This window comes from Phaseolus vulgaris, chromosome 11 (genome assembly GCF_051622355.1).
Source record: "Phaseolus vulgaris cultivar YP4 chromosome 11, ASM5162235v1, whole genome shotgun sequence".
NCBI lineage: Eukaryota > Viridiplantae > Streptophyta > Magnoliopsida > Fabales > Fabaceae > Phaseolus > Phaseolus vulgaris.
This window is the reverse complement of record NC_143508.1, coordinates 7,286,448-7,301,180: the sequence shown is the minus strand read 5'-3', so window position 1 is coordinate 7,301,180 and position 14,733 is coordinate 7,286,448. Positions and strand designations below refer to the sequence as shown.

Here is a 14,733-nt window from a genome sequence, read left to right as displayed (position 1 = left end):
TTTTTTTTGGATTTTTTTTTCTGGAATGTATTATTTTTCAATTCTGGATTTTTTTGTCCGAAATAAAATTTTAATTTTTGTTTCTGGATTTTTATTTTCGAAATTAAGGACATTTTTGGAAATTAAAAAAATATGTTGGGTGCATGTTAAAAATGATTGGGTGTAGGAAGCATTTGCCTAAGTCGCTACTGTACAAGTCTTGTTCGTCAACTGGGCCTTTCTGTTTAATTGTCCATGAAAAATCCAATGATTCCAATTATGAAATTTTTAAAATTATTCTTCATAACTGAAAATTTGGAATTCAAAAATATATTTTGATATGTTTTAATAAATTATGGCTCTAAAATGAAATTTTGGAAGAGAATTGAAAAATTAAAATCTCATTTCAGAAAAAAATTCCATAATACAAAATTTCGAATGAGTGAAAAATATTTTAGAAATCTAAATTTAAAAATGTATTTTAGAATACGAATACATTTTGACATGCAGTCCTTATTTTTATTTAAAAATTATAGAGAATATTTTGATATTTTGCATCAGTGATAGAGTAAAGTTCAAAATTATTGTGATGGAAGAAGTAATTGACTAATTGTTGATATAGTTTGGCTATTTTTCTCTTCACATTACCTCTCTCTTACCCGATTGAGCCCTTATTGAAGTTGGAACTTTAAACTTTATAACCTAAGTTTTAGATTGTCACTACAAATAAACTTTATACTAATGAAGTATGGAAAGGAAGCAAATAAAAATTTATGTTGAGTTACAAATGATGTTATTTTGCTTAAGTGAATAAAAGCATATAAAAATAATGAGTGTTAGAGAATTAACGTGGCCTATTCCTAATGGTGAAGATATGATTATAAGGGGTTTTTGTATCTTTTTTGGAATATAAGAGATGAACAAAGATAGAGTACTAAGTAAAGTGGGATATGTTAGAATTTATATTATAGTGGGTATAACAAAAGGGAAGCGATTTATTATATAGAAGAAGCTGAGAGAGAATAAATCCGTTGAGGCTCAACAAAAAGTGGGTGACGAAAGTGCTTATATGAAAACTTTGTTTCAGTTTTGTTCTACTGTTTTGTTTCTTTTGAGTATCTATACACTTCATATTTCTTTGAGTCGTTGTTGGGGTTCAATCTTGAAGATTTATATTTTCAATAATAGACTCCGATATAAAACAAGTTTTGCACTAATGATATGTATGGATGATAATTGAATCGAAATTCACTTAGCAATGACACTTCAATGAAGAAATTAACAAAAAAGAATATGAAGATAAAAGTGTAAATCCTAAATCATAAAACAACACTAAGGAACATCTCTCAATAAATATATGATTACATCGTGATTATATGAAAATGTCAGTACAATTGTTTATAATAACATAATTGAGATGACTTTCAATCCTCAATCTCTCGATGAGTATATGTCCATATTTTTTGTTGGAAGCATTTACAAGGTTATTTCTAAGATCTTGTCTATCAGAATCAAGAAAGTGCTTGAGTATGTGATTGACTCATTGTAGTCGATTTTTTTTTTATCCCAAAGAGATTTGTTAGATAGTATTTTAGTTGCCAACGAGGTAGTGGACGAACTGAAGAGAAAAAAGAAGAGTGGGGTGATTATAAAGATTGACTTCGAAAAGGTATATGACTTTGTCGGTTGGAATTTCCTGTACTACATGACGACTAAGATGAGATTTTGCGAAAAATGGGTGCATTGGATCAAAGAGTGCCTAAAATATTCTTCAATTACTATCTTAGTTAACAGAAGCCCAACTAAGGAATTCAAATCGACTAGAGGTTTTAGACAAGGGGACCAAATTGCACTATTCTTATTTCTTATTGTGGCTCAAGGTCTCTCAAGTTTAGTAAATCAAGTTGCTAGAAAGGAGTTGCTCTTTGGTCTGAAAGTCGACACCAAAAAAGTGGAGGTGAAGCTTCTTCAGTTCACAGATGATACTTTAATTATGTGTGATCCGAATATCCAAAATATTCGTGTTGTTAAAGTTATGCTTAGATTTTTTGAAATTTGCTCAGGGCTCAAAATTAACTTGTTTAAGAGTAAATTTGGTGTCATTGGAGTGGATACAAATTTCAGTGACTAGAAAAACATTAACCACTAGACTAGACAAGTTCTTTGATCATATTATAATTTTTATTATACTTATTATATTATTACTAATATAATTTATACTTATTATTATTAATAATAATTATAATATTAAAAAATTTGTTTGATGTAGTGGTTAAAGTTTCCTTGGTCACTGAAGGAACTTGGTCTGTATGTAATATTTCTTTATATACCGGATAAAATTCGTATATAATAATCCGTATATAATTTGCGTTTTTGTTGTAGGAAAATCCTGATAATGATGGAAGAAGGTTGAGAAGATCTGCCATTGTTTGATTTCACATACTTTGGCTTTTCGAATGATTCTTTTTCTTTCTTGAGAGAAGCAAAAGAAGACAAGTCTTGACTCATTTTCATGTTTTTTTTTCTTTTGAAACAAATTTGAATGCAGTGAGAGGTACTTTCTCAATCTTAACTTCTGTTTTGTGGTCTTAAGTTCTCTCAAGGGTGTGGGTCATGTGAAGTGTGATGCACTCAAAAATTGATTTTTTTTTAAAATTTTGGAGGCTTTTTAGTTTTATTTGTCATTTTTTTTTCAATAAAAAATATAAGGAATAAAAATGAGTAGGTTATGTGTTTAAGCATATTCATGCTTCTTTTGGCTGATAGGTTTCTGTAGGTTTACTTTGAGTAGGTTTACCGCTGGTTTAAGATGGTATTTTGGGTTTGAAGACATCTACTTTTTTTTTTTTTTTATATTGGTTAAAGCATCTAAGAATGTTCCACTTAATTTATTTATTTTTCTAATAAAAAATAATAAAAATGAGATATTTAAGAGCTATTTTAATCTATTATCTCTTAGTGTCTTCCCATACCCACAAATTAGTCCCAACCAAAATAACAACATCCTCAAAATAATATAACACTTTAAATGTGCTATAAGAAAATTAAAAAAAATTATTTCCACAACAAAAATGAACAATGATTAAATAAGACCCAAAAAATGTTGTTATCTTGCCTATGATGTTAGTTCAGTTTAGAAGCTGACAACTATGAGATTAACATCCAAAGATCTATAAATCTTCATTTTATTTCACAAGAAAAATATTAAGGTTTCTTTTTAGCTTTTTCTTAATGAAACCTCTTTTTCATTTGAGAAAGAGAAACAAACGCCTACATCTGATGCACAGGAAAAAACAATTTCTGCTGCTAAAGTGCAAAGCTTAGCTCATGGAATTGCACTTTAAATTTTAAAACATGGAAGCAGCCACCGTCCAGTAAAATAGTCATTCTCAAATCTTAGGTTACACACACAAACCAAAACAAAAATGTTTGTTTTTTCATATCCACCATCAAGTGTTCAACACATGCCACTCTTTCAGCCACAACACCATATTATATATATATTTGAAAACCAATATCAAAATCATACAATATTCTTCTTCACAATTCATGATCAAATGATAAACAACGAGATTAATCTGAACATGCACTGAATTAGAGGTGGGGTGGCATAACAATTGTCAATTCTCACCATCATCATCATCATCATCACCATCATCTTCTTCACCCTTTTCCCCTTTAATTCCCATCATCACAAAACTTACAAATAATATGTTGTTAATGTATATTTGCTGGTCCATGTTCATGTTATAGCAGGGTGGTTGGAAAATTAAGTCCACTATGTATTTCTAATCTTAGCTACTCTGTAAAGAGGACCAACCAAATTTGGTCCCATACAACTACTCATCAAGCCTGGCATCTATCTTGTTCAATTAGGGTTCCAATAATTCTAACTTGCCCTAATTAATTAGGGTTTAAATTTTTGTACTTTAGTCAATGAATCGATTTGTTTATCCGTGGATACATTTTTTTAGAGTGTTTTACATTTTTAGACATTTTTACAAGAGAAAAACAAATTTAAAGGTGGTTTACAAGGGAAGGGTTCTTTTTGTTGGAGTTTTCTTTGAATATTTTATCAATTTAAGACAAATAATTTGCATATTAATAATGGGTTTATATTGGTGAAGTTGTGGGGGTGGAAGGAGAAGTACGAAACATTAATATTAGCCACTAACTTGGAATAAATAGTTATGACATAAGATTTAATTAACTGCCCAATTAATTAGTATATTTTATAATGAATTTTGTGGTGAGGATCACTAGGACCCTCACTGTGCTGAAAATCCATTTGATTTTAGGTATGTCCAGATAAGTTCTTCCCACATGTCTTCATCATCCAACAAAGATAACAACTACTCTACTCTTATTTTTATAGATTCGTAATAATTGCAGTACAGAAAATAATTATTCATAACTTTCTTTTCTTTTCAGGATAATATATCTTAATCTCTTGATAATTTATTATGCTAATATTTCTTAGCCACTAATTATCATGTTTCACTTCAAACCCAAGTTCAACGGGTGTTTAGTCAATATTTTTAAAAAACTTTTGGTAATTAAAATGAAACTTCCTAGTCTAGAGAATTCTAGTTTTTAAAGAAGTTGTAACAACATATTTTAATGTATTCATAAGCTAGCTCTCTCTTTCTCTCTCCCAAACATGATTTGACATCTCTCTCTCTCTCTTAATCAAATGTTTATAAGTTCTAACACTAGTTAGAAAAAGCTCCAATAAAGATAACAAATTCTCATTTTGTTTTACTAATTGATTATTGTTAACATGTTTAACTTGAATTATTTTCCAGCCCTTTGTTTATTTTTTCAATAAAACACAAGTAGGTAGGTTCATGTCATCTAAATTTTATAATTAGGTCCTTAAGATTTTAATTTGTTATTAAATTTATATGAATATTTTTTCCACGAATTATTGAGAGTAACTTAAAAGTAATTAAATATAATTAACAACAAAAATAAGGCAGATAACAATATTGTGAAACTATATTAAAAAAGTTATATGGATTGTGAGAGAGAATTTCTTTTAACAAATATAACACATTTTGGATAGTATTTTAGCAACAAATGATATAAAATGAAGAGAGCAAAGAAGAGTGAAGTTATTGTTAAAGTTTAAGAAGACGTATGATTCGGTGATTTGAGAATTTTTATACTACATATTGATTAGACTCGAATTTAGTGATGAACAATAAAGTGAACCTAGTGGAAGGGTAGACAATGTCCTTTGTTGGCTACGTGTGCCTAATTAAATTTGTCCTAATTGCAATGACATTGCTTTATCATTTGATATTTAAAGTGCCTAAGTCAGTTAACAAAGAAATAGTCAAACCTCAAAGGAAGTTCTTATGAGGGAGGGGTTTAGATGAATAAAAAATAGCTTGGATTAAATGGGACGAACTAATTAGGCCAAATGAATAAGGAGGGTTGGGAATTAAGGATATTGTCAAATTTAATATTGCTCTCTTAGCTAAATGAAAGTGGAGGCTAGGGTTGGAACATCAAAGTTTGTGGAAAGAGGTATTGCAGTCTAAGTATAGCTTATGGAGGATTCTGGATAAGGGGGTAAGGGCAAGAGAGGAATCAATTTGGTGGAGAGACTTGTGTGTGGAGAACATCAAGGAGAAACTATTTCGATAGAAAAGTAAGATGAAAAATAGGTAGAGGAAAAAACATTTTTCCTATACTTTATGGAATATCTGAGGATAAGAAAAAAACAATTGGAGAGGTAGTGGGAGAGGGTGAACAAGGAGAGTTGATATACCTTATTCTGGGATTTAACTGCCTCTCTAGCAACATAACATGTATCCTGGAGAGTGCTTTAGGATAGAGTACCATCAAGGTCAATCTCACTTATACGGGGTAGGGTCAACTAACAAATTGTGTAAGTTGTGCCAACTTGAACAAGAAACTGCTATACACATATTCATTGGCTGTAAAATGTCAAATAATATTTGGGTATTGTGTGATACTTGGGCTAGGATACAATTTGTACATTACGAACATCTACTTGATCACTTCCAACAATTTCATCTCATGGATTTGACTGAAAAACAAAATAGAGTATGGAAGAGAGTGTGGATAGGGATTATATGGATGATCTGGAATGATATGAATATTATAGATTTTAAGCAAAGTAGGGTAGATGCACAATAAGTTTTTTGCATGGCATAACTGAATGTATGGACATGGATAAAACATAAAATCCCTAAAACACTATTCTCTTACTTTGACTGAGTACAATGTCCAAAATTGTGTTTGAAAATGTTGTGAACTTGCTTAAAGACCTAACTCTCTAACATGAATGCATACAATGCCTTATATGAGTTTTACTGTGAATATGACTTAAGTAAATCATACAGGAGAGAAGTAAAAAAAAAATGTAAAATTTGGTATATTATAGACTCTGCCTTTGATTGTGACAATACTAATATGCATGTTCTAATAAAAGAATGGTAAACACTATTAAGGGTGTGTGCGTAAATTCACTAGTAGAGGGGGTCTCTTGTAGATTCAACAACATTATAGTGTCAACCACCCTTGACTATAAACCAGATGTATGAGCATGGAGGGAAGGAAGGAAATCGACAACCATTACTAGAAAATCATTAAATAAAAACTAATTTTAGAAACAAAAAATAATTCGTCATTAAATTGACTAAATTATATATTATAGATATCAATATTTTTTTTAGTCTCTACAATAATATCTAATTTACTCAATATAGTGACTAATTATTTTTTTGTCTCTAGAATTGTTTTTTATTTAATGATTTTATTGTAGTGAACAATACCAACCTTACAAGTCTCATGTGATGTTATGACAAAGCCATTGTATTGTCAAGCTGATCACAATATCATTTTTGTGGGACTTTAAGTCAACTCTCCTAACTCTCCTACATTTTGGACGTCAACAATTGCACCATTTTGAGTTTTGTTTTCTTTGTTTCTTGAAAGTGTATTTTAGTGCCAATTTGTATGACCATAAGTAATGCCTAATTATGACCTTGAAAATTGTATCACAGGTAGGTTTATCTAAGGTATAAGAGTGGATACTTTGGGAGATATAAGGAATACCTATGATATGGAGAGCTTTTTGTACCTGTATGGACAAAGAGAGACCTAGATAGTACATGAAACTAGTTGTACAATTACTAATGTATCGGTAGTCTCCTTGTTCCTTCCTTCAAGTCTTCTCATTTTGTTATCGGTGCTCGGTCGGGGTGGACCTGAAAAAGGTACTCAAACGCTATGTGTAAAGAGTGTATATTGTAAAGTTGATTAAAGCGTATTACACCTCTGTAAAGGGTTTATTATAGTGTTTAGTCACGGACCCTTGCCGTGGAACCGAATCAATCAAATATCAATTGCTAATAACATGATTCCTGATTTATAGGGAGATATGTTAGTATATTGATATCACCTGAATTTCATAGGACATAATCATAATTCGTAGGAAATTTTCATAATTATTATTGTTGTCATTTATTGAGCGTCTTCAATATATATTAATGTAGTCGGTCGATCATCAAAACCGACCGATACACTTTTTGTTTATGTTTGTGTATCATGTAACATACACATTTTTGCATAAGGGTTGGAATAACTTGTTTAATAACACTACAAGAAAATCATGAAATAGAAACCAATTTGTAGAAACCAAAATAATTAGTTGCAATAGTAACTAAATTAGAGACCATTTTAGAAACTAAAAAGAAATTTGGTTTCTAAATTAGTTTCTATTATTTTCTATTATTGTTAAATAGTCTCTTGGTATCTAATTAGCAACCAAGGTTTTTGCTACCAAATTTAGAAACTAAATAATTGGTAGTTAAAACCTTAATTGCTAATTAGATATAAATTTAGAAACTATTTAACAATAATAGAAAATAATATAAACTAATTTAGAAACCAATTTTTATTTTAGTTTCTAAAATTGTTTCTATTTTAGTTTCTGTTGTAACTAATTATTTTAGTCTCCAAAAATTGTTTTCTATTTCATTATTTTCTTGTAATTTAAAAAGCTAGTTGGACTTAAAAGCATTTTATACCTATTTTTAAAGAAATTTTATAATTGATATTTTTCTTTAAATGGATACACATTCTAGAATCAATACGATATATATAAAAAATAATTATACCTATATGTGTACGTAAATGAGAGGCTTAGATACATTGTTGTAATACTTTTCAATAAGAACTGACCAATCGAAATAAATAACAATGTACACTTGAAAATTGTTGTCTTTATTTGTTTTCTCCCATGTGCAATGAAGGTAACAAGATAGACTTAAATAGCTGGTATCATTATTATATATATATATATATAAATTAATTTGAAATTGTTTCAATTTAAAAAATCTCAAATTTAAGTTTTAAATATTTATATTTTGTAAACACTTAAATAGAATTGATGCATTCACATTATAAGTTGATATACATAATTTATTAAACTGAAAAAAAAATCGCATTTGATATCACCATGTACAATTTTTTTTTCTCCAACTATTAACAATTATAATACATGATAGTTTTCTGATTCAATACATTAAAATAATTCTTATCAAAACAAACATTTTAAGATTATTTTGTAATGAAATAAATTATAATGCCCTAAAGAAAAAAAGACATAAGGACTTAGGAGGACCCATAAGGGACCATAGTTATAAATCATCCTTAGCCAAACTTGTGAGAGACAAGGCAGTAAAAACAGTATATTGCTGTTTAATGTGCCGTTCTAATAATTGCTTTATCTACTGCATTACACAGCAATGCAATCTTCCAATTTCTACACTTTCCCATAATTAACCACATGTAGCCGTTGATACAAAGAAAGCTTTTAGATCAGACTTGGCCATGGCCACATATATATCTCTGTGTGTATGGTACACATATACACATGCTATGTATATGTATATGTATATGATATGAAGAAGTGCCGTTGCAGTGGTGGCCATGGAGTGGGGTCATGCAAGCGAAATCAAGCTAAGAGGGGCGGCAAAAAACTATGTTAATCATGTCATTGTCCATAGACAAAAAACAAAAGAAATGGTTTAATTATCCATTCATCACCATTCTCTCTCTCTTTCTTTTGTTACTTAAATACCACCTCTTTCCACTACACTTTGGCACACACCATATCACACACAGTTAACTAGCTATAGCAGTGATTGAGGCTTGAGAAATGGCTAAAGATGTTGAGGTTCAAGAGCAAGGAGAATACGCTGCCAAAGACTATCAGGACCCTCCTCCAGCACCCTTGTTCGACCCTGAAGAGCTAACACAGTGGTCCTTCTATAGAGCCCTTATCGCTGAGTTCATAGCTACCCTTCTCTTCCTCTATGTCACTGTGCTAACCATTATTGGCTACAAAAGACAGACTGATGCCAACGTTGGTGGCACCGAATGTGATGGGGTTGGCATTTTGGGCATCGCTTGGGCCTTTGGTGGCATGATCTTCATCCTTGTTTACTGCACTGCCGGTATTTCAGGTACATATCTCTCACCCCTTTCAATTTCCTCTCTCACAAGCACCACAATTTTGCTCTTCTAAGGTTTCAAGTTTCAACTTTTGTATTTCAAGAACTAGGCAATTGTAATTTGGTGGTTCTTTTTGTTGGTTTGATTGGATATTGGACAAGGAACGTGTATGAATATGCATGCAACAAGAACTATAACATGTTTTTTGATTTGGTGAGTGTTGCAGGAGGACACATAAACCCGGCTGTGACTTTTGGGCTGTTCCTAGGACGCAAGGTGTCGTTGATAAGGGCGTTGTTGTACATAGTAGCACAGTGTGCTGGTGCTATCTGTGGCACTGGACTGGCCAAGGGGTTCCAAAAGGCATACTACAACAGGTATGGAGGTGGTGCTAACTCTGTTGCTGATGGCTACAACAAGGGTACTGCTTTGGGTGCTGAGATTATTGGTACCTTCGTTCTTGTCTACACTGTCTTCTCTGCCACTGATCCTAAGAGGAACGCTAGGGACTCCCATGTTCCTGTAAGCATCATATATGTTCCAAAACAATTTCTAAAAAACTCTCATTAGTGGCCAAACTTTATTACTAATTCATGCTCTCACTTTTTCAATATGAAGGTACTAGCACCCCTCCCCATTGGCTTTGCTGTGTTCATGGTTCACTTGGCTACAATCCCAGTTACTGGCACTGGCATTAACCCAGCAAGGAGTTTTGGAGCAGCTGTAATCTACAACAATGAAAAAATCTGGGATGATCAGGTAAAAACTTTTTTAACAGTGTATATAATATATTTCAAGATGAAACATATTTTTACTGAAGAAAACAAAAGGGTGTTGAAGGTTATGTTGTTATGGATGTTGATAGTGGGTGTATTAATTATGGTGATTTTTTTATGAACAGTGGATTTTCTGGGTTGGACCAATTATTGGAGCAGCAGTGGCAGCATTCTACCACCAATACATCCTTAGAGCAGCTGCTATCAAGGCACTTGGATCATTCAGGAGCAATGCTTAATTACTTAATTAATAATTAAGCTACTTTTGTAGCTTCTTAATCTCCAACAAGGCTATGGTGTTTCCACGAAGAATAATAATTTGTATGTTGAGGAGTGCTAGTCTCCCTAGTTTAGGCTTTTTCGTCCTTCCTTTCATCAGCTACAGTTGTTGTGGGGTTTGCAGGATAAGGCCAAAACCATATGGGGGGCATCAAATTGTAGATAAGCATGGTTGTGTCCAAGGGTGAATTTTGCATCCCTTTTGTGTCTTTTCTCTTTTTAACTTCCTTGTATATGTATTCCCAGTGTTCATCTTTTCATAATTAAGTATTCATCTTTTCTTAATCATCATCATCATCCATGTATGTAATGTACCTTGACTTGAGTAATATCATTAAGTTCCTGGCTTCTCTAAATTGGTTGTTTCACCACCATTAATCCTAGGCTTGAAAAAGGACAAAGTGAATAACAAGTACCCTTTTGGAATTAGGCCAAAATTATTGTCCTTTAAGTACTTACTAATTAAGCTTTTACGAGATCAACATTCATCTATTTGCGTGAGTTGCGGTTCTTGAACCTTCAATGTTGTCCAAAACAGATGCTTATCCTAATCCTAATAATGTATATATTAAACTAATGCAAAACTTGTAGCAGTGAAAGAGCTTAATAAGGACCACAACTAAACAACTATTCCACTCAAAAGCTTGACTATTTATTAGATAATATAACTCGGCTTTTGTGGTGGTGGTTATTGGATGTGACGTTAAATTTTGGATTGATTTTGAAACTCATCTGTTGCTAGGGACACTATAATTTAACTAAAGAAAAAAAATGGAAAAGAACTAAAGATAAAGTAACATGTTAGGTGGATGACTTGGGATTCCTTACAAGTGCACCCCTCATTTCTTATAATATATTGGTGAGCTAATATACGTTATCTTCACCCTATTTTATGCCTCCATGATTCTGATTAGCTAGGTATGTGTTAATTGTTTTATAACTTTTTGTTTTGTGCACAATTTGTGCTCACAAAGGTACTCTTCATTTTTATGGCACTTTTTTTACCTTTTATTCATAACATTTTCTTTGCTGCAAAATAGCTGTTGGATTAGTCTCAACATATAACACAATTGTAAATTAAAAAGAAATGAGAGAAAACAAGGCTTGGATTATTCGTTTTCATATGTATTAAGAAGTGAGTTTTAAGCTTAATCTTATTTCTAATCGATATGAGATCTTCAACACACTTTTGTGAGTGATCTGATAAGTCCAACAAATTTTAGTTAAAATAAATTCAAAATGAATCTGATACCATTTTAAGATATGAACTTTAAATATAAGTTAACCTTATAAAAACTAACTTTTAAAAAAAAAATTACAGATACTTATATACTATAAGATATATTTAATTGATATGAAATCTACAACGTACTAGTATCTCTTATATGATAAAGTCACTACAAACAATAAAAAAACAATAAAAAAAAAATGTCTATTTGAGAAAGAAAAGAAAAAAAAGTTGGGTTTCCGGCATATTCTATTCTCAAGAGCATATTATCCATGGTTATAGAAGATGAAGGTGATGGAACATTTGAGATTTTTTTAGAGAAACAATCATGATCATGTAATGGTGCTTAAGTTAAGTATCTTAGAAAAAGTAAGATTATGACGCATTAACAACTGATGGAGCTTTCATTAATTAGTCTGGTAAGTTCCATTAGTTCTGTAATTATCATATTAAGCCAACGTGTTACTTTGAACTTTCTCGAACTACCCACATATTCTCAAATGTTAACTCCCATATATTTACTATATATAATGCTTAAAATTCTTGAAATGTAGTTTACAATGATAGAAGATTTTTTAAAAGTAATTATTGAAAATCAATATAATTACGGTGTGAGTTTATATGTAACTCAATTCTTTTTTGTTTTAGATTTTTTCTTGTGTTATTTAAGTTTGTTTTTTTTTTCAAATTTTATATAACTCTACACCTCTGTGTTATTATTGTTGGTTCTTTTAATTTATTTTTGGTGTCTATATCCATATATCAATTCATGGTGGGCACAAGCTTTAAGCCTAACTTTTTTTGGTCAATGGACCTAAATTAAGCTTAAACATCAAATCTTTACATGGCAGTTTCTTCCTGCACCCCTACATTTTTCTTCCTGCACCCCCAAAAGATTGCGCAAAGACAAAACTGTCCCTATATAAATTGTACATTTGTTTTTGTATTCTGGATTATGAAATCCGGTAAATTTTCGGATTGACGCTTCCGGTAAATTTTCTTGACGCATCCGGTAATCTCCTGGATTGATGCTTCCGGTAGTACATGAATAATAGTGTTAATCCAAAAAAAAATGCAAAACATCCATAATTGAAAAAACCATTCCAGATTCACCAATCCATAATTCAAAATATGCATTCCGAATTCAGAAATCCATAATTGAAAAAATCATTCCGGATCCACCAATCCATAATAGAAATTGGGCTTCCGAATTCAGCAATTCAGAAATCAATATTTATGCAAACTTTGCTTCCGGAACACCTCCTCATCTGAAATGCAACATGATTCACTTCTGGATTGATAAATCCATAGCACACTCCGAGATCCCAAAATTGTGGGGGTGCAGGAAGAAAAATGTAGAGATGCAGGAAGAAACTGCCTCTTTACATTGTTTTGTACCAAACCAGTCCCAACATAAGCCCAATTGATAAATTACGTGTGCCTAAAAAATCTTATTATATTTTATATTTGTCTATCTAATTAGAATCAAATGTCCATGAAAACTGGAGTAAGAGAAACATTTTAATTGTATACAACAGTTTGGTGTATAAAAGGTTAAAAACAACCGCGTGTAGTCTTATGTTCAAAAAGTAAAAAAATAATTATTTAATCTCTTTAGATTCAAATAAAGAGAAAAAATAATTATTTAATCTGGGTAAAAATCGTCATTTTACAATTTCCTATATATATAATATGTGCATTATTATTAATTTTAAACCCTAAATCTTAAATAATTATATATATAATATTTAATTTTAAAATTGCAAATAATATTTCTAAATATTTATTGAAATTCATACAATTATTCCTACGTAATTATTAACCATTCAAATGTAATTTATCAGTTAAAATTTTATGAAATTTGGTCTTGGAATTGTAATTTTAATTCTAAAATAATCAAAAGTTTCAAAATCGCAAAACTTAGATGAAAGGTTACAAGGTTGGTAAAACGTCTAAAAAATATAATAATAAAATTTGCAAAATAAAATTAAGTGATAGAATTCAAATTAAAAAAAAAAGGCTTCACTCTAAACTCGGCCCAAAGGCCGTTACGGATTTATTCTATTTAACTTAAACTATTTTGAAACGTTTTTATATAAGGATGATCCTATTATCTAAAATAATATAATTAAAGAAGGTGATTCCTTCATTATTGAACGTGATTTCTTTACATAAATATTTTTATAATCAAAACAATTTAAAAACTAGAGTGCATTCCTTAAGGAATTTCTGTATATTTTATGTGAACATAAGGTTCACAATTCCAGTTTTTTCTCATTCATTTTGAATGTTACGGGATAGATATTAATTTATTTTTGAAATAAATTTCATTAATAAAACTAAAAAAATTACATATTATTTTTTTACAATTACTTTAGTTAGTTATTTCTAATTGAAGCTTTTTTTTAATTGTTACGATTATGTAAGTATAGGTTTCTAGACATTTTGTTAATTTGTATTTTTATGAAAACTGAGTTAAGTAATTTACAGGGTAAACCAACTGTTTTATTTTTACTCTCACAAATAAAAGATCAAGTAATTAATCTTAAAAAATATAGATTAAACGAACTTTTTTTTTTCACTTTCACATTTTAAAAATCAAGTTAATTATTTTTTTTAAAAAGTATGTAAAATTGTAAAAAAAAAAAAAGGAAACCAACTTTTTTTTACTCAAACTTTTGATGTAGTTTTTCTATTTAAAAAATCTTAATGGTTAATTTACTACAAAAACCATTGTCTGAAAAAATAGTTGTGTATACGTAAAAAAAAAAAAAACATTTAAACCTATATAACAATATCAATAAATCATAGTTGACTATTCTAACATGTTGGTTTAATATAGAGAAAATGTTCAAACTTCAACTCGAACTAAAAACTGAATCGTCAAACCATACACAGTACATGTTATAGTCTTTTTGCTCTAATAGTAACAAGACTTTCATTTTTCTCCTCATAAACCTTACTTTACCCTATTCCTAT

At 30.4% G+C, this 14,733-nt stretch overlaps 1 protein-coding gene across 1 annotated transcript; it reads left to right on the top strand.

Annotated features, from left to right (window-relative positions):
* Nucleotides 1-9,127: 9,127 nt before the first annotated feature.
* On the top strand, nt 9,128-10,814 carry PIP2;4 (plasma membrane intrinsic protein 2;4). Its single transcript, XM_068626108.2, has 4 exons — nt 9,128-9,482; nt 9,698-9,993; nt 10,090-10,230; nt 10,373-10,814. The coding sequence occupies exons 1-4, from the start codon at nt 9,176-9,178 to the stop codon at nt 10,484-10,486; spliced, it is 858 nt and encodes a 285-aa protein (XP_068482209.2). The 5' UTR covers nt 9,128-9,175; the 3' UTR covers nt 10,487-10,814.
* The last annotated feature ends 3,919 nt before the right edge of the window (nt 10,815-14,733 follow it).